Source organism: Haliaeetus leucocephalus, unplaced genomic scaffold (assembly GCF_000737465.1).
Source record: "Haliaeetus leucocephalus isolate CR32 unplaced genomic scaffold, Haliaeetus_leucocephalus-4.0 Scaffold536, whole genome shotgun sequence".
NCBI lineage: Eukaryota > Metazoa > Chordata > Aves > Accipitriformes > Accipitridae > Haliaeetus > Haliaeetus leucocephalus.
In genome coordinates, this window is record NW_010972972.1 from 3,773,010 (window position 1) to 3,794,099 (window position 21,090).

The 21,090-nt window shown below is 42.8% G+C and overlaps 1 protein-coding gene across 4 annotated transcripts in view; it reads left to right on the forward strand.

The window, feature by feature from the left end:
- The window catches only part of NARS2 (asparaginyl-tRNA synthetase 2, mitochondrial (putative)), a 52,575-nt gene that overhangs the window by 13,285 nt on the left and 18,200 nt on the right, over window positions 1-21,090 (forward strand). For 3 of the 4 annotated variants that reach the window (XM_010576573.1, XM_010576574.1, XM_010576576.1), the window contains 2 exons: window positions 4,368-4,468; window positions 18,326-18,458. In XM_010576573.1, the coding sequence (XP_010574875.1) occupies window positions 4,368-4,468; window positions 18,326-18,458 (234 nt within the window). Of the gene's footprint in view, window positions 1-4,367; window positions 4,469-6,348; window positions 6,402-18,325; window positions 18,459-21,090 lie in introns of all 4 variants that reach the window. The other variant, XM_010576575.1, reaches the window with a different exon arrangement.

Consider the following 21,090-nt stretch of genomic DNA (forward strand, 5'->3'; position numbering starts at 1 on the left):
ATCAAAGGGAATAATTTTAAATTAAATCATTAGACATTTGAGGAGATAGAGAACAAAACAAGTACTAAATCCAGTTGTTCTCGTATTTAGAATGAGAATAAAAAGCCTTTGATGTTGACGTTGAATCCTAGTATGTTTATAGCACGTTTACTCCGAGACACCAAGATGTTTCATACATGTTCCCCCTCCTTCTTTCCCCATTGTAATTTGTGTAGTTTTCGACTAGGGAATGGAGAGAACTTGAAAGCAAACATGTTATTCCTCTCTAATCTTTTATCAAGTAGGTATTTGGGGGTTGGGAAGTGGGAGGAAAGTCCATCTAATTGAAATAAAAGCACCACAATGTTGTCGCTTCATTTTGCTAGTCATGGAGATGAAAAACAATCTCACTCCATGTCAGCAGTGGAGGGATAGCATCACCTACTATTTATTATTTGTCTTCTACCAGCGGCTATGAGGCTGAACATAAATCGGGGGCATAGGCACTTGAAAACATTGGCCTGATCTTGTTCTTGAATGTGTAAACTGGAGGAACCACCTCTAGTGGGTTAGTCGATATTTGTACATGTGAAATGTAAAGTTGCTAATTATGGGATACCTCCTTGCTGAAGGGGTCCCGTCTGAAGGAAAAGGGAGGCATTTCCTCTTTCCCATGTAGCAAATGGATTGACTTTTGCAGCTCACAACACCTGTTCATCAAGCTTTGTGTCTCAAAATGAGGGAGAGGAAGTGGGCAGCTGTGGAGAGGTGAGGCGATCGGATGGTGATGGGGGAGTAAAAGTTTATCTAAATATTGCTATGTTTGCTCTTCACCTTCTGTTGGAAGCCATGCAGGAGCTGCTCACAATGCAGACATGCATCTCAGAATCTCTCAGTGGCCTCTCAAACTGGCTGCAGGTTTTTGGAAGTCCAGTTGAGCTGTAGGCTTTCTCACACTCTTCCTCCAGTCACTTACTGTTGTGTCTATTTTCCCTTTGCCTCCCTGAGATTACATCTGATTTGGAGGATGAAAAATGACACAAAGTCATTATAAATAAACGAAGCCCCAGCTCCTGGAGACAGCTGTATCCTGTTTGTGGATTTGGGGGGAAGTATTGAGATTTCATGGCTGATTTCTTCTGTTCTTTTCCTGCTTCCAGTCTGTCTCTTTCTCATTGTTTAGAAGTTGCATCCTACAGGATTAGGTGGGATTTTTCACTGATGGAACAAGGAATGTAACTGAACTAAGCTTGCAGTAGGAGAAACTAGAGTGGTATGTGGTTCATCTCTTTAGTGTTCTGGCCATGGCTCTGGGGCTGTGGTATGTGGATGTTTGTATGTTTATTAATATCCTTATTGTTTTTGAGCAAATACTCTGGGTTTATTTGAAGAAAACAATAGGAGCCTGCTTCTGCATCCTTGGGTTTTGTTGTTTGGTTTTTTTAGAACTGCAAAACCTATGAAACAAAGGAAGCAGTCCTGGGGTTACAGCCACAAATTGTCTTATTTTCCTTGATCTCTGTGGAGCAAGGCAAGCTTGCTCTTTTCTTTAGTGTGATGCTGTGAAGAGATAAAACTGCCTTGTGATCTGAGGTCTTTGGCAGTCTCTGTTTTATCTTTGCGATGAGCAGTAGAGCTTTTTGAGAACAAAAGCAACACCTTCCGACTCATTGAGAAAAATGGCAGGTTGTAGAATATCAAAGGCTGGGAAACAAGCCTGAGCCTAGCAACTTCCCTGTGACAAAGCAAGTTGGGGAGTAGGGTGACTGGAGGCAGTGGCATACTTAGCCGAACTAGCAACACTTAGCATAACTCCTAGGAACTACGCTTTGAAAAGTGAGTATTTCAAACTTATCTCAGAAGAAAGTATTAGTTTGGAAGTGAATGTAGATTAGCTTTGAAGTTTTCTTCTGTCTTTCTACTGAACCTAGGACTCCTCCAAAGCTTAGGGATGACATTGAAATATAGAAAATGCTGAAACAAAAATCTCATTCATCTTCATGTGTTTTCTTTAAAAGTCACAGAATTGTGACCTCTAGAGATCATCTAATCCATCTCACCATGCTCAGTCAGGGACAGCTGAACTGCTGAGTTTTTAATATCTCCCCAGATGGAGACTTCATGGCATCTCTGGGCAACCTGTTCTAGTGTTTGAGCACCCTCACAGTAAATAAAAAAAGTGTATTCTTGTTTTCAGATTAAATTTTGTGTGTCTTTTTTAAAATCTGTGAATCTGTGCCCACTGCCTCTTGTCCTCTCAGTGAGCACAGCTGAGATGAGTCTGGTTCCTTCTTCCTTCCCTTCCATCAGGTATTTATACACAAGGATAAGATTCCCCCCTGAGCCTTCTCTTTTCCATGCTGAACAGTCCCAGCTTTCTCAGCCTCTCCACATATGAAAGATGCTCCAGTCCATTAGTCATCTTTGTGGCCCTTTACTGGACTCACTCCAGTGTGTCCATGTCTCTCTTGTACTGGGAAAGCTGAGCACTTCACCCAGTGATCTTGGTGAGTAACCAGTGCTACGCAGAGGGGAGGGATCCCCTCCCTTGACCTGCTGGCAGTGCTCTGCCTAACACAGCCCAGCAGGCTGGTGATTTTCTTTGCCATGAGGGCTCCTTGTTGTCTTATGGTCAGCTTGGTGTCTGCCAGGGAAATGGTGAAGCACAGTTCTTATGCTCAAGTGACTTTTAAAGTGCTCAACACAGAGATCTTCTAATTTTTCTTTTGTGCGTGCCTGTAAATTAAAAAACCAAAAACATACCATCACTTTAATGGGGCTTTTTTTTGAGCATTTTTATAATGAAACACTGAACATGCTAAATTTTCCATTACTCATAGTTTTTTATGCTTAAAATGTCTGGTGACCTGAAAAATATGCAAAAGCTGAAATGAAACATCATTTGTTTTTCAGTGCCCATATAATATGTAAGATGTGATTTTTTTTTTTTCCCAACTCCATATTGTTTCGGTTCTGCTTTTTTTTGAAGACTGAATAACAAGTCTTTAGAGGATATTATATTCCTTTTTTTTTTTCTGATTACTGTTTTTCTTTTTGCAATGGAAACAAATTCATTTGCCCATGAAAAGGAAGTAACACTGGTTTTTAGAAGTCTTTGCTAAAAGGCAGTGCACCTGACATGTAAAATACTCCTCCATTTTGTCATCAGACTTAACTGAATTTTGAAGGCAATGCTGTCTGAAGCGTCAAACTTCCAAATGATAGAGATTCTTCCCTTCCCCCTCACTGTTCATCTTGGTAGGAAAGAGTGAAAATCAATACATACATTTGGAGACTGGGTTAATAGGCTGGCATCTTTTTCGTATGTTGCTGGGCAAAATGTTCTTTAACAGATGTTCCAGAGGGATTTTAATTTTGTATGTCTGCATTTCCCAGAAACATGGGATGTGGTTTTTCCACCTGCTCCCAAACTCCTAGGTAGACAGAGCCCTTAGCTGTATATGTGATACTTTACTGGTGAGCCAAAAATCAGAGGCTACTCTAGAAAATCTGCATTTCTACCATTCTTGTTCTCAGACTTGCTTGTAAAATGGTGAATATGTCCTTTCTGACATTTTATTTTACATTTTGTTACCTCCTTCCTTTCTGCAATGTCATTCCTAATTCAGCTCATCCATGTTTACAACATGTAAGTTACACAATTCTTTTATTTGAGTAAAATTTAGAGCTCCTGACATACCCACATACAAAGTCAAGAGGTGAGAAGTGAAGAGCCTCATATTCGTTTAGCTTTGTATGAACTCTGTGCTGCCCACAATGTTTTGGGCAAACAGTCAAACTCCATGAAGCTGTGTCATCTTAATGAGTTATTTCCCACTCAGCTGACCTGATATAACTAATTGCTGGGGATCCAATTTACTATCCCTTTTAGTTTGAGAAATGTATGAAAGAACTGCATATCCTTCCACTGTGCTGACATGTCCAAGCTTTGCTGGTGACACTGGAGGTAGGTGACACAGTTCACAAACTTGTTCTGCAAGTTGTTGTGATACCTACAACCCATATTCTCAAAAGTCACTAAAAGTAGAGATGGGAGCTGTGGTGTTTTCCACTTAAAGTATGGCTTTTCACTACATAGACCCATTATTTGCATCGGACCCCTAGAAAGAAAAGTCCCCAAGAATCCTTTGTCTTGGAGCTTTTTCTTAATGTGTTTTGCTTCAATAGGATTTAGAGTCCATTAGGAGTCTGAGGAAAGATGGGAAGTGTTGTCTTACAACTTACCACACTGTTGGATTCCATCTCAGCAGTGTTTGGGTTCAATCTCATGGAATTTCTTAAGAGAAAAAAAGGGAAAACAAGCCAGGAGCTGTGCTTTTTATTCAAACACTAGTAGTCTGATTTCTTGCTCGTTTTTTGACTTACAGACATCAAATGAGGCAAGGGAACCTGCAGAAAAGACCCATTTCTTCGATGTGCCTGCCTTCCTGACAGTTTCTGGCCAACTCCATTTGGAAGTGATGGCGGGGTGAGCAAAACAAGGAATTCTTGGCTTGACCTCTGAGATCTTCTTGGTTGTTAATTTTGCTCCATTGGTGTCTGTTAGATATCTGCGACGTGCCAGAAACGAACTGAGCAGCAGTGGCTGGGTGATGGTGTGAGGCACCAGCCTAGGCAGGGGAAAGTTAGACTGCTTTTCAATTCTGGTCTGTGAACTAATTTTAAATAATAGGAGTCTCCTTCTGCTTGCCATGGATTGGGAATATTGGATGGAGACATAATCTTTATGGGAATGACTGTAGGTTTGTTGCTAGTAATTGTAATACCTTAAGTGTCTTTTTGTTGTTCACATCTGACATGTCTAGCTACCACATTCCTTTCCTCTTTTCCTCTTTTTTCCCCAAGGTTCCTTTTTCTGTCTCCTTCAGTCTTCCTGTTGTGTTTCTTCCTTCTGTCAATTCTCATTTTTCCTGTTTTATGGCTTTTGCACTTGATGCTTTGTCATAAAATAGAATCATAGAATGGTTTGGATTGGAAGGGACCTTTAAAGGTCATCTAGTCCAACCCCCCTGCCATGGGCAGGGACATCTTCAACTAGATCAGGTTGCTCAGAGCCCTGTCCAACCTGACTTTGAATGTTTCCAGGGATGGGGCATCAACCGCCTCTCTGGGCAACCTGGTCCAGTGTTTCACCACCCTCAAGGTAAAAAATTTCTTCCTTAAATCTAGTCTTTGTTCATTCTAGCCACTAAAGTGATCACAGTCAAAGAGTTAATACTGAATTTGATTAAAAAAAATAAAATTATCCTTAGGCTTTTAGTGTTAATGTTTCACTGAGATTGTTAGGGGTGAAAGTGTCAGTCTGTCAGAGAGACAGTTCCCTTTGATTAGAGTGTTTGGTCCTCATCTGCACTGAATTTTCCCAATAAATTAACTAAATCAGTACATTAAACAAATGGAGTCAAATCAGCGCAATCCCTTATTTGAAGGTACAGTTTTCTGAGCATTTGCAGTGTGGTTTCTCCTCAGACGTGGTATTTCAGCCAAATCGCTACTTGCCAGCTGAATGGCTGATAAAGCCTGTCAGAGACCAGATCTCAGGCAGGTCGCACTGCAGTTTGCCACTTGCCAAGGGGGTTTGTCATACACTTGTAGTGACTTTAGAATCACTTCTAAAGTGATTAGTTACTGTCCAGTGGAAATCTCCGGAAGATGAGAGGGATAAAATCCTAGCTTTAGAAAATCTGAAGTTGGAAGATCTGCCTTTTCATGTGGAGGTTCTGACAAGTATTTCTAATAGTCTTAGTATTTGCTGTCCATGCCTCATATCCAGTGTTGAGAACAAGTGTTTTTTATTTAATCACTGTTGCACAGTTTAATTGGCTGCTGGTAAATAGCTGCAGTGAAATTGTTCAAAGGGCAAGTTTTGCGTATATATCAAAAGGTATAAATTTCTTCAGAAAGCAGTTTTCTGCCTGGCTTGTTCTCTCTGAGTGACTGTCTCTTCTCAGACCACCTAGACAGCTGTGGTCTGCTGAAATACTCAAGCTAAAGGGTCTCGATGGGCAGGATGTTTCTCATGTGGTGCCCTGGCTGCTGTGACTGAAGCACAGGTCACTTGGCAGGCAAAAGCTGATGTGTCATCTCAGATATTAGCTGGGGAAAGCTAATGAGGAAGAGGCTTATTTAACTGTAGGAGCGGTGGAGCTTTTGCGTCCCTGAAAGTAGATGGGATGACATGCATTTGTACGTGTTAGACTTAATTGACTGTCATGTGTTGTGACCTTTTTTGAAAGACGTAATTCCACAAATCAAATAAGCCCAAAGGAAGAGTATGGATTGTAATGATTAACTTGAAGTACAATCTCACTCTCTTACATCAGTCTGTTCCCTTTAAATAGTACACAGCCTGCTCTAGGATGGAGTAGAAGGCTAAACTGGGCAGATGCAAGATGTCTCTGGTAAATATTTTTTACATTGATAGCACTCAGGTGCACCTTGCTCTCTAAGGATGGGTAAAAAAATCAATGCTCTTCAGCATGCAGCATGTTACATTACAGCTTCATGTTCCTATTTTACAGTGGCATGTTGTTCTTACAGGCATTTTAAATAGTTCCAGTGACCTCTAAATTTAGATAAGCTGTGTTTATTCATAATGGGGCATAGCTATTCTGTGAACCTGCTCTTTTTTATTTTATTTAAGCACACTGAGTTTTTGAGACCTACAGCTGAAGTGGTATTGAATCCCTTCAGTCTTCAAAAATAGATCAAGCTCTTCTAGATGCAGAAGCACCACAGTGATGCATCACAGTATTAACCCTCTAGATACTGTGAAACCCTTTAGATACTGTGAAGGTTCTATCTGTGGTTATTAAACTGGGTCTCACTCTGTGAATGGGACTCCTACATGGTCAGAGAATGTAAGTGCATAATAGTAACCAGAGCTGCTTGGCAAATGAATGTGTTGTGATGATGCTGTCAGAGTAGTAAAAAGTGGGAGTCCTTCTCCCCTCAAAATGGAAATATTCTGGTCTTCCCAATAAACTCAGCAGCCAAAACAGTAAAGATTCATATGTTTTCTATTTGATCCTGTGAAATTTACCCTTTGTTTTAGCCAAACTAAATTTTTCATGCACAGAAAAGGAACTGTTCTTCAAAAATTCCCTTTAGCTTAAATAAAATCTTGACTTGCTGCAGTCTTAAGGCTTTCAGGAGCAACTGGTCCCTGAGAATTTGTGGGAGGAGACCAAGGTAGAAATACTTGGGACACCCTTCCCCATCCAGTCTTGGCTCATATCCTGTTGTGACTTGCTGTGAGATGTGAGAGTGCAGAGGCAGACCCTGCAGAAGTCCATTAGAAACCAGGGGTGGAGCAGGATAGGTATGAGAGGCAGGGAGGAATTTGTCCATGGGATTTATGTAGTAGGGAACAAAGTCAACTAGGCAGTCATGTCTGTTTGGAGTTAGCTTTTAGCTTTACAGAGCTCATGAACAAATTCCAAGCTGTGGTTGGAAAAGTCAGGGCAGGGGAGGTATGGAGAAGACTTACCAGATGTGCCTGGAACCAAGTCTTCTGCTGTCCTTGCTGAGAGTTCATCTGCAGCCCACGGGGTATCGTCTGAGTACCCGTGCCTGCGTGTTGTCCAGGTCTCAGGGCTCCATTTTTATGGCAGGGCTGCTTCATGCTATTCCTGATTACAGGAAAGAACAGTGAGCCATTTAGAATTTGTGAGTTTTTAACCTTTTTCTTTGAGGAAACGTGGGGAGAGAGGTATTCCTGCATTTATTGACTGTCTGTTATGCTGTGTGTGCTTCTTATTGAAGGCAAGGTCAGAGAAGTTCGTCTTGTCTCTCAGTATGACACGAATGGCCTAGTTGGCACAACTTCTCATTCCATTGTACTTCATCTTCACAGTGACGGCATCTAGGTTGACTGCTCAGGCTGTCTGAATCATTGTCAGCTGCTATAAATCTATAGGCTCTTTAAGGTCTCTAGAAAAGTCTTTATTCAGTAATACAGTTCTCCCCTTTAGTCTTCTCAGTCTCAGATGAGTCAGTAACCAATGTATGTGGTAGAAATTTGTAGGACTGTGTGTGTCCCGATAACTGGTTTTAAATGCCATTGGTTTGCTGTGAAGTCCTTGTGGTATTTCTTTGCCCCGTGGTCCTTTGGTGAGGATAAAGGCCCCTCTGGGGACCTGAACTGGGCTGGAGGGTCTGTGACAGCTGAAAATGATTCAGAGGCATACTGGAGACGGCCAAAACCAATTGTTGCCAAGAAGTACAGCTCACTGGCTGTATTTACTCATATTATTTTGTCCTTTCACCCGTCTGTGCTTCCCACAAGCTCTACCTGCTTCTCTCCTTTCAGCCCCTCTTGCTAATAGTTTACATCATTGTTTTGCATTGCTTTTCCTTGCGCCACGTCTTATCTCAGGCACTGCCGTTTCTGCCATTTGCATCGTGAGCTTAACTAAAACTGCTCTTCCTAAAAGCTCTGGGCGCTATCCCCTCCCTAAATTGCAAAGTAAGTTCTCTCCTCATTCCCTGCTCTCCCTAGCTCTGTTTCTTTTCTCTTTGCAGGCCTTCAGTAGGTTTTTGCTCTCTTGTTCGTCTCACGTTCTCTTGAAGTTCCCTTCAAAAGGGTAAAAGGCTCAGGGGCAACCTAATAGCAGCCTGCTCAGACCTGAGAGGAGGTTATCAAGATGACAAGCCCACTCTTTGCCATGGTGAACAACAGGAGGACAAGAGACAATGGGGATAAGTTGAAACAAGAGAAGTTCTGAGAGGCTATGGTGAGGAAAAAAATATATCACTAAGAGATCAGTCAAGCATTGGAAAAGATTGCTGAGAGAGACTGTGCACTCTTCATCCTTAGAGGTTTTCAATACCTAGCTAGATAAAGCCTTGAGCAACCTGGTCTGGCCTTCTCGCTGACCCTGCTTTGAGCAGAAGACTGGACCAGCAACCTTCCAGCCTGAATTATTCTGTCCTTCTAAGTTTATTCTTGGCTTCATTCTCATTTTTCTCTCCACCAATCTTGTCCACAAGACCATCTTGGTGAATTCTCTCTCTAGTTCATTTTCAGTTCAACATCTCTCCCCAGGACCTGTATTTTTCTCCCTAACTTAAAATCTCAGCCTTTCATACTGACATCTGCCTGTTAATGTCTAACTGTCAAACTTGGTTTAGTTGAAACTTAATTAATCCCACTCTCCTCAAGCACATCCACTTGATTTCTAAACCACCATGGATTTTGCTACTTTCTGCCTATTCCAGATACTCTCCGCAATCCTGCAACTGTTTTTTCTGGTTGCAGAGAGGCTCTAAAAAAATCTTTGTCATCCAGACCATTTTAGTTGTGTCTGCCTGAGTTTGTAGAGAGCTGAATGCAGTGAATTTCCTCTTGGTTTCAGAAGATACTGAAATCACACTGATTTCACTTTTAAAATGCCTGTACTTCACTGCTTTTTGAAGCATAGAAGAGATGGAGAGAGAGCTGTCATTTCAGGTTGGTGTTCAAGAAAGCACTGTGGAGCTGAAGAGAGATGTGTTTGATGCCGCCTTCCTTAAAAGAGGCTGCATTTTCAGAGTCTGGCAAACACAGCCTTAAAATTTGATTCCAAAATGACTTGCTAATGATGGAACAGATTGCATTGTCTTTAAGCAAATATTTGCTCTACATTGTACAATTTTAAATACTTTTGAATGCAGCTGCAGGAGTGGTGTCCAGTTGTATAACATTCCTGTTGCTAAGAAGTAACAAAAATAAGTGTAATTATTTATCTTGGATGCCTGAAAAAAATCTCTGACATTTCTTGCACAACATTTGAGTCTGACTCACAACACAGACTCTTATAATTAGCACACTAACTTCCATTAATTAGGCTGACACTTAATTGGAGCTATAAAAAGCAACTGTGACATGTCTGGTTTTAATCAATTACTACATGCTTCAGTCTGGTTCATGACAGCTGCAGTGATTGTTAATGACTTTATATTACTGGGGAGCCAAATTCATGAACTTTATAGGTACAACAGTGAGCACAGGGTCGCTTGGCTGGTTAGAGCTTTCTGGTCCTCATAGATATGCTGTTGGTCTTCTCCGCTTTTTTTGAGGGGAAGCAGGTAATTCCCTTGCAAGAAGCATGGTGATTGTGCTGAGAGTAACTGCAGTTCAGCCATGTCCCTGGGTTCCGTGTATGAAGGGCTGAGTGCAATCCCAGAACTGTCTTGGACTATACTCTCTTTATCCCCTGACTGTAAAAATCAAGTGCAGGTAGCAACAGAAGAACAGGTTTTATGGTCATCTGAGGAAAGGTGTCATCAGATGAAATTCTTAGTCCTCCTTTTACAAGTAAGCTAAGATAAACCACTATGTTTCTGTCTTGAATCCAGTGCACGGTCCCTTTTCCTTCTCTGAATATCTTGTCATCCTTATTCAAAGCAGTAGTAGGTGCCATAGGATCTGTGTCAGAGATCCCAGCATCCAGATTTGTGTAGGACCTTGCAGCTGAGCTTCATGTGTGTGCCCAGACAAAACTGTGATAGCCGCAGGGGTTTAAGAAACCATGGCTTTGTGAGTTACAACAGGGCTGTTATAACCCTCTGCCCACGTGTTCCCTGTACCATAGTAGCCACATTCATGGTGGCTTCTGTGAAGTTGTTTTATTTTACAGCTGAGGCAAGCAAGAAGCCTGTGGGCAGTCTGTTACTGCAGCTCAGCTGACCGTCAGCGGCTTAAAACGCCATGGCAAACTTGATAGTTTACGAGAGTCTGAACGTGCCTTGTGTTCAGGCTGCAGCTCCTGCTTCTCAGGGAGTCTCTCTGCCCCAAGAAGTGGCTCTAGTATGGGATGTTAAGGCAGGCAGCTCCATCCCTATTTGCTCCCACGGCTTTCCTTAAAATAGATGCACAAATCCAATAGTGTGCGCTCTGAATTTCTTCAAGGGTTTGCTGTCATTGCACTGAAGTAGAATATGGATATAGATACATGTCATAGTCAGCTGGAATGTGTTGCATTTAATACAGCCTTTAGTAATTTTTTTTAGTACAGTTATTTACTTTTTTTAGTTACTGTAGAATTTGAGGCCTTGGAGATTTTAAATAGCTACACCCCAAACTTTGAAATGTCACCTGAACCATGACTCCCTTTGTGCAGTAATGCACTCACTGATGCAGTTTCTTGCTGTGATTCATATTTATGGAGTTTGTAGAACCAGTGTCCATCTGAAAAAAAAAAAGATTAAAAAAATCCTCTTCATAGCTATTATAATGCAGTTTCTGGAGAACATGTGTTTTTTCTACTCTGAAAGGAAAAGTATTTAACCCAATTTCCCCCCCCCCCCCCCCCCCCATGTTGGTAATGTATTTTTATGGCTTAGAGTAGGAGTCACTGGGATGATTAAGTTCTGAAAAACACCTTTGCTCCCTGTTTTATTTAAATCTTTGAAACATTTTATATCAATCCTTTGTAGAAGATCTCTGTTAGCTAGGGCATGGGAAATGATTATTTGAATAAATGCTTAACCGCTCTGGTGTCTTTCATCAACCCAGCTTGAGTTATCACTGCTAATCAGTCATTTTATTGACTTTAATTAGAAATAATAATATCAAAACTAAGACAAAATAAGACTCTACTGAGAACGAACTACAACAGTGTGGCATAAAAGGGTGGAGGACCTAAGCTGATGAGATCTTTGAGCCTGGAGCAGAAGACTTTGTATGGCTCTGAGTAACTCTGTTTCCTTTGTCTTGATTTTCCCCTATTCTCCTGCCATCTGTAAACTAACAATACACTGTCTAGGTGTGCTGCGTGGTTTAATAAACAAAATGTGGAGTGCCTTGCCAGATAATTAGGGTATATAGGTCACGTTGTTGTTAATTACTCAAGTGTGCCTGGATCATTTTCAAGCAGAGGTGGATGACCTGGGGAGGATCCTTGTCCCATCACCGTCTTTTCTTGCCGCTGAAGCTGGAGCAGAGGATATGTGGCAGGGGGAGAGCTGGTCCTGGAGCGCGGCCGGAGGGTGCTGCTGCACACACGACCTTGCAGGCATGGTAGGACTCTGCCCTTTGGAGGTTGCAGCGAGGGAAACGGCTGTGTTGCTTCAGTCTGACTGGCTGCGGGGGAAGTTTGACACTTCCCAGTCCCTGTCTGGGAACTTAGACAGCATTATTTTTTTTTTAATTTATGTATTTATTTTTGGCTGCTTACAAAAGGAAGTACAGTCCCATCTTGTCACAGCATGAATTGAAACCTTAGCACTCAGCACACCAGCTCTGCTGCCCAGGCCTAAGCCTCACGAACTGCTATAAAAGCCCTTGTCAAGATGCAGCTTTTCTCATCTGCCCTCAGAGGGCAGACAGAAGTGGCATGTTTTACGAGGAATCTTTTAAAACTCCTTTTCTGCTGCTTTTCTGGATAAAATTCAGTCCCCGCTGCCACCTTTACAACAGAAACGTGCATTTTCATTGTGCAAAATCCAAACCCCCAAACAATAGTAATGGGAGCATTATTTTTATATTGAGCTTTAAAAACAGGTATTTCTGTCCAACTCTGAAGTTTTATTTAAACACAGTCTACTCAGCTCGAGGATGTAAAGTATTCTCCCTCTTCTCAAAACTGCTGGGTACCCGTACATCACTAGCATCATTAGGAGCCCTGGGTTTTCAGCTCTTCCAAAAATTAGACCAGGGAGGCATTAGATCAGTATGTTTCAATGGTTTTCTGTGTGCATGTGGTTTCTCGCACTGGGCCAGAACATCTTTCAACGTACAAATTTCGGCATCTCTGAAAATCCTAGTCGTGCTTAGGTCAAGCACTGCAGCTGACTGGTGTCTCCTGGCAGCCAAGCAAAGTCATCTGCTTATTTTGATGGAGCAGGCAGGTCGTCCATGTTCAAAATGAATATGGTTGTGCTGGAACAGAGTGGAATTAAATCAGATGTCTCACTTTATTAATTTCTTCCCTTCCTAAGGGAAAGGACAATGTGGCTGACAAAGCTAAGCTCCTGGGCTTTAGGGTCACCTTTCTTTCCTTCCCTCCTCTGCTGATATCATGTGTTGTTCTGTCCTTGGGTTAGAAGCTATTGTTTCTAGATTTTCTTGCAATCTAGATTTTGGTGTGTGCATGTGGTAGGGAGGGTTGGTGGATGATGGTGCGGGGGAACATACTGTGGTGAAGGGTCACATGCTGTGCTCATTTAGCATGGCCAAAGATAAGATTTGGCACAAGTCGCCTTTCAGCTTGACTCTTCACTGCAGACCTTGTCAGAGTAATCACTGTATTTGTGTTTATGCAGATATCGGTAGTATTTTGGAGTGAGAACGAGGGCACTGTACAAATGAATAGCTGTGTGTATACTGGTGAGGTTTAGCGCTTAGCCCTGAGTCACAACAACCAGCTTCTGCCTCCAGCTGTGTCACTGCTGTGTGGTGTGACCTTGGCATAGGCTGTAAGCTGACTGTGCAGGGATTGCATCTTCTTGATTAATAGCCTTGCTCAGAGTTATATCCCCTTGGTTCGACAGCACAAATAAGTCTCTATTACTCTGGTAACAGCATGGAGTCCTGGCTCAGAAAAGGAGCACAATCCATTCCTGGCTTGGGAACCATCAGCATAATTAATTATATTTGGATTGCAGTGTGAAAATTGCCAGTAAGGCGGAGATGCTCAGGCCTACAAACATTGCGTGAGTTTAATTAAAAGGATGATTTTAAGCGGCTTTGGGCACAGATACTTTATACTTCTCTATTGGTTTCTATCACTGCCTCAGTAATGAATTGTCAACGAGTTCAAATGAAATGAGCTTTCATTCTGCATGGCATAAAGCTCTCAAAGGTGGAGAGGTAGCTGTTTGTGAAGAGGGTTTTAGTAGTGTGTAAAATAAGGGTGAAAAGGGGGAAGTTTTTTCCTTCCTGGATGTTCATAAGGTAGAGATCACAAATGCAGCCTGTGCAAGAATGAGCCTCCACCAAGCAATCATCCGTGCTGAGGACGGCTGTGCTCCAGCAATGCATCCAAGCGTTGCTGTCTGCGTCTAAAGGGACTCTTGTGAGCCTGTACCTAGAAGGTGTCTAAGCCCTTTGCTGGGCTGGGGCAACAAGCTCAGCGTTTTGCAGGATAGGGCCCTGGCTTTTGCAGCGTTTCAGTGTGTTGGAGTGAGCGCTGTGTGTATTCTCTTGGCCTCCACATTCAGCTCTCAGATTTTCCCAGAGAACTGGGCAGAGCAAAATACAGTCCCAGAAAGGGAGCAATTAATTAAACAGCTCTGTGCCGCCTTCTGGTGTCGACCTCGACAGCGCCTGTGAACTGCATAAATGCACTCAGGCTTGCTGTCCAGAGCTCTGATCTGGGTGAAGCTGACTGCAAAGGGACTCGTTTCAAAGCCTCTCTTGTGTTCTTTGGTAGCACGTACAAGGACAGTGTTACAGACGTTACTGCTCTGCCTGTAATGGCTAAAGAAAAGGGCTTGACAGATTACTGGGCTTGGGTTTTTTTAATTTTTATTTTTCCCCTCCTGTGTATGTGCTTTTGCTGAAGACGAGGAATTAGCGCTACTGATTTTTTTTGAAAGACTCTTGAGTGCCCATAACCCCAACTGACCTAGGCACTTTTGGAGACTTAGCCAGAATTTTCCAAGTTATTTTTAAATGCTGGAAGTCTTGCAGGGGTCTGGGAATGTTAAATGAATGATTATTTGCATCATAGAGCATAGGAGTCGCAGCCCTGGACTGAGGCTCCATTGTGTTAGGTAGTGAATGCACATAGAACAAAATGACTGGTTCTGCTCTCGGTACCATGAAATTGGAGCGGAGTCAGCTCCCATCCCTCTTTTCTAATATATTTATACATGCTCAGTGTGATAGAGCAGTGTATCAAATCACAGATATGTTTTTTAATAGCAGTTGAAGTACAAATAAAGGTCAGATTTGTGTAGCGTGCATTTATTTAATGTCTTGAATGGCAGAGCACAGTAAACAGTATATGAATGCCTGGATGAAAAATAATTGTTCATGCTTGGAGTTGATAACAGTGACTATATGTATTTTTAGCTGTGTTTCTCTGTTATGTCCAGGCCTCTGGTCAGTGCTGCATTGCCATTACCAGATGACTTGCATTTAGTGTGCTCCTTTGATCGCTTTGTCAGCGTGACATCTGGCTAGTTTCCCTTTGCCAGGGTCCCAGGATCATGGTGAAGTTCTTACAGTTACTTGTATCTATCTTTTCACTTTACAATTAGCCTGAGAAAAGAATGATTCCTCCCCTCTCTGCAGATATGGGTTTATTTGGGGGTTTGGGTTTTTTTGCCTTCTTCCAAGGGGCAGACAGGCAAATTCAGCCCTACACCAGTGATGTCAGGTTCTCTACAGGCTGTCACAAAGCCCTTATCCCTGCTGGTTTTGAGCACCTTGGGATAATCCATGAAGTTGCAGTGCTAATGGTTCGTTTTGTAAATGTAGGAGGTGCTCAGTGTACAAGTTAGAGAAGATTGGTTACGACAGGATGCCTACAGTTGAGAAAAGACTGAAATCTGTTCCTGTGAGAGTTGTTCTGCACTTCTCTCCAAAAGCTGTCTCAGGTACAGGGAGAGGCTTTATTCTTCCAGCACAAAATCGATCTGTGACTGTGAAGTGTTTGACCATGATTAACATCGTGGAGCAATAAGGGTTTTTAAATTTTTTTTTTTATTACTTTTAGCTATCTTGCAGCTAGCAAGCCCCTTGGAAGATAAGTAACTAGTCATCATGCTTGGGCTGCTATTCAGTAGGAAATAAGTACAGTTAGCTCAAAGTGCTCATAGTAGCCTGCATTGCTGGAGACTGTCATCTGCCATGGTAACCTGCAGTAACTGAAGTGTCAGTGCCCATGCCTGGACAGCTGTTGAGAAATGTGTCTCTCACTGAAGCCAAACTGTTGTGGGACAGGATCTCTTTGCTAGCCAGCTGGTATCACACTTTAGTTCTAAGTGTTACTTTGAGGACTTCATGTCAGCAAGAAATTGGAGACCTGCACATCAAACCAAGCAGACCTGAGTGGGTACTTTAGCAATTGCAAGCTTTTTGAAAATATTTTTGTCTTGTGTCCAGTCCTGGCCCAGTCACAATCTGAACTTGTGACTAAACTCATTTATTTAGGGAAAATTATTTCTTTAACTGAAGAGCCCCAAATTGAAATATTTTAGCAAAAGCCTGAAACATGGGCATAGGTAGCACAAGAACCTGCGTCTCCTGTTTCCCACTGCAGGCCAACTTCTGTGGCCTGGCAAGTTTTTGACCAGTTCTGCCTTAGACATTCAACAATTTTGGCCAAGTGACTCATTGTTTGATATTTGTTGTTTGTATTGCTATAGCAGTTGAGGCTCTTAAGCTTTGGATTCAAGACCTTGTTGTGCCAGGTGCTGTAGGAACATGGGGAAAAAACCCAAGAAAAACAAAAAGGCCTTGTGAGGAAGAACATGCATTTCTGTATAACCCAAGACAACAGATGGCTACAGATGGGGGAGCACAAGGAACTGATGAGATAATACTGGCCTGTGCAGTGAGTAAGTGTCTTGGTACATCACTTCTACACAATCTAAACATTGCTGAGGTTTTATAGACACTATAGCAAAGGACAGTTTGAAGGAGGATGACTGAGTTATGGCAGAAGTATACAGTAACATCACAGCAAGTGAGAAAGGCAGCAGAGGAAAAAGAGGCATGCTGAAAATTATGCTTGAGGAAAGATGTTTGCTGCAAAATCTGGTTGGCATCGTAGATGCCGTGGTCATGTATGAGAGAGTACAGGTATGGAAGCAAAGTAGAGACAGAAAGTGTATTTATTGGAGCAGGGAGTGCAGAGCCAGTGGAGAAAAGAAACCAACAGGCAGGCTACGTATTCAGAGTCTTGACGTGGAACTTTCTTCTGGTGTTTTTACTGTTAGCAGCTCAAGGAAAAAGAAAGTGCTGTTTCTTTGGATCGTAACTTTTAACCATCATGTGACATGAGGGAACAGATGAGTGAAGCAGAATGTGTGTGTTCCTTTATTTGCAGTGCAGATGCCTCTGTATGGGGCAAAGGAAAAATGCTGCTTTTTGTAGCGTTGTTTATTTGAACTTCAGTTTAACAAAATTGGCCTGTGCAAAAACTTCAGCGAATGTCCTCTTTAAGTTGAAAGCTTGCAGAGCAAGATGCAAGTCAAATGCCAACCCCAGCAATTAGCACACATCCTTTCATGAGTGTTAAACTGTGCTTAATCTCTACTGGTCAGGTTCTTTTTCTCCTACACACTGTCTACAGCTAAAAATGTCAAGTTAAAGATGAACCAAAGATAGCAGCTGCCTAGTCCATGGTTTTTTCTGAAGCAGCTCGGTCTCTCCCCAATCATAGTTTGCTTCCCATGCAGCATGAGAGGAAACACAGCTGTCACGGCATCTGTTTGGGAAGTTCTTGCTGGCTTGAGGATGTCTAGGAGCCCAAGTGCTCATAGCCCACAGTGTAAAAGGTATTGCTTGGAGTGCAGCTTCCCCACGGTAAAAATAAAACCTTTAAAGGTGTGTTGCTGTTTGATAGGAATGTTTCTTACAAAGGAAGTGGAGAATCAAGAAGGCTTTTGTATCCTGTGTAACACAGCATGACGTGACTGCAGAACAAGAGAGGATGTATTTAAATAGGCTCCCCAGAAGGTTGCTGGAGAAATAGCTTCATAATAGGAAATGCATTGGTTGCTTCGGCATAAAATGATATCCCAGATGTGTTCTCTGCAGTAGAGACCCTTTTTAGCTGAACCATTTTTAGCTGTGTGGAAGGAGCCCAGTTCTTTATCTCGAAGGCTCTTTCGGCAATAAACTTTGGTCTTGCCACTAGAGGGGGACTGCAAGCCGTACACTGTACGTCCGTCCTGCTGGGCTTCGCCAGCCACCTCTCAGTGCTAACACCAGCCCAGCAACTCCAGCAGCAGGACCCTCTCTGCTCTGTTGAGCTCTGGGGTGTCACAGCACCCATAAAAGTCAGACCTTGCAGCCAAATAAACGTGAAGGGACGTGGACAAGGGGAGCCTGACTGCAATGTCCGTGTGCTTCTCCAGTGATCTGGTTCTGCAGAATGTCATTTTTTTATTCCCACACAGCTACAAAAAGTGTCCTGAGCATGAATGGTGTTCAGCAAAAGCTGGTTAGGGTTTGTACAACCTCCCTGAGTCATGAAGAGGTGTGAATAACCCCTCTCTGTGCCTGGTTGAAGGAATGTAACAGCAGCATACCCAGCAGCACCATTAAACTGGTCAAAGATGAAATAGAAACATGAGTACGTCTAGATCCTGGGAGAAAAGTGGGGGCTTTAAGTATAGCAAACTCGCTTGTGTGCTGGGCCTGACCTACCTGTTTCTTGTCGCCTTGCAGGGCTTTTACCCATGTGTTCACCTTTGGCCCGACGTTCCGAGCAGAAAACTCGCAGAGTCGCCGGCACCTGGCGGAGTTCTATATGGTGGAGGCTGAGCTGTCTTTCACTGAAAGCCTCGAAGACATCATGCAGGTGGGCACTCCAAATGTCTGTGCTGCAGGACCGGTGCCAGAACTTCTTCCTCGTCCCTGAGCTGTGCTCACTGCCCTCAACTGAGGTCACAGCTCCTCTCGCCCTGTGTGAACTGGGTAGAGGTTGCACAGGGACTTCCCAAGGATCAGGGTTTGCTCAGCAGATGTGAGGCCACAGAGGGGATTTGGAAGGGAGCGTATAGGCACGAACGCAGCCCTCATCTGTATGGGAGGCTGCACAGTTGCTGTATTGCCAGGAAATGTGTAAATGTGCTTGACTGGTGCTAATGAAAGTGGTACTCTACCCTTCAAAACCTTCAACATCTCTCCAGTGAATCTGAGCGGTATTTATGCAGTGTGTCCCTTGGCGTGCTCTGTAAAGAGCGCCTTGAAACCTGCGTTGAAATCTCAAGCAGAAACAGTTCCTGGCATACACTATCCACTGTGGCTTTAGCAGAAGACTGAAAGAAATCCTTAGTCAGCTAGCTTCTGATTTTTCAGGATTGACCTCTCAGTTGCAGTTTAACCACATGATGGATGCTAATGCATCTTACTAGTCTCAGCATAAGCCAGTTTATGCCTAGTAGGACTTGGAAGTAAACATCCACACACACTCTCATATATCAGATAAGCTCCTTGGAAAGCTATTGGAGAAATAGCCTTAAAAAGGAAAAGACCAGAGGCACTGGCTACAGATTTATAAAATAATATCCAGGTGGTGGTTTCTTCAGCCTGGATCATCTACAGTCTGCTGAGTCAGTATGGCCTGACAGCAGAGCTGACATACTCTGTCTCTTGTGTGTGCTGCTTCTGCATCTTGGATGTCTGGATGGCAGTGGGCTGTGTGGACTGACCCATTGGGAATCCCTGTGCTCTGTCATTAATAGCATCCCACTCTTTCTTTTCTCTCTCCATTTCTCCAGAACAACTTTGTGTATTCTTAGAGCAAAGCATATGTATATGTTTGCGCCTTACTTCCTGAGCCTGCTGTTTCTCTAGGTAATCAGGACCTGATTGAAACTTTAACTGCTTTTATCTAGTATAATAAGCAGGGTCTTCTGTTAAGTGGTGTTTGACCCCTTGAACACAGCAGGAACGTATCTATACTCTTGTGCTGAGAACACTAATTTCTTGGCTTTTGAAGTATAGACAGCCAGTTCAGACGATTCAGAGAATCAGATTTGAGAATGGTTCTGGAATGTGTAGGGCTTTTGTTTGTAGGGAAAGGAGGAACCCTTCTTGGCTTGGCTTTTGTTGTTGCTAAACATCTTGTGAAGTCTCAGCTTGTGCTCTCCTCTTTCGCTTCTTCCCTCTGTCCCGAAGTCTATGTTGTAGGGACAGATGCTTGTCGGAAACTCTCCTAGCAGCCATCATTTTGCATTCCTCATAGCAAGTCTACATTGCAACATGCTTACTTTTGTGATGTTCTCATTTGCAGAAGTGGAGTTCCTGTTTTGTTTATTTTTAAATCATTGGGCAATCTCTCTTTAAAAAAAAAAAAAAACACAACCAAAACTGACAGCTGCTCTAAAGCCTAAGTTAAGTTTCTTTTTCCCCACGTAACTGACCTAAATTCAGTGTTCTCTCATATATCTGCCCGTTGGGCAGTTTGTCTGTTTGTCGTCATCTGCAAGTTCTTTGTTCAGTGCAAAACGCCCAGTTGAAAGCCTTGGGGGCTCTTGGCCAGGGTTAGCATCTGAACTTTGTCCTCACATAAAGAGCTGGATTGTTTAAAATTTATTTTTAAAATTGGTATTCAACATTTGGACTGAATACCTCTTCAGCAAGTTAGTGTGCTGGGAATGCTCAGCTTCTTCAGGGACATCTTGAAGTATTTGCTTATAGACCATTAAAAAAGAGCCTTGCTACAAAGATGTACGTGTTTACCATTCACTGATGAGGCTTGAGATCTTTCTCTCGGTCAAAGCTCCAAAAGAAACATAGCTTTCCTTACAAAATAAAAAGAAGAAGATTTAGTAACAAAGCTACATGTATTTGGGAGCAAAGGGCCTGAAATCTTAGAGCAACGACTTTTTTTCCCACTGTAATTGCACAGAGTAGTGCTCAGTTATTCCTAAATTAGTAGCACAGTTCTTGTGAAGTCTTACGCGTCTTGATCACGCAATCTAAATTTCTGTTCTGTGCCAAAATGTGTTTTAGTGCTCCAAAGAAGCTTAAACTCTCACAATACTGGTTTCACAATACTTTCTGCGGAAAGTCCCATGTGCTCAGTGCAGTACTCCACGCTGGCTGGCTGGCTGATAGTTTACTACTTCAGTGTACAGGGTATATGTAAGTGCATCTAAGGAGAGGCCTCTGTGGCCTCTTTGCATAAGAGTCTAGTCAAGAAGTTGAGTCAAGTTGCCCCAAAGCACTCTTCCTCCAAACTGGATGAGAAAGAGGGGGAGTTAGAAGAAGGTCAGGTAAGACAGTGGAAGGGGTCTGATTTGTATGGAAGTGTCTGGACTCACTAGAGCCGTTGCCCCTCTAGTCCCTGAATTGGAGGTCCAAGGTCTCCAGTCTCATCTGTCATCTGAGATGCCTGCTGCCACCCTCTCCCTCTCTCTTCAGTGCTGTGTCATGTAGCCGTATTTGTAGATCGTTGTCTTCTATTTTTCATTCCACTGTCTTAG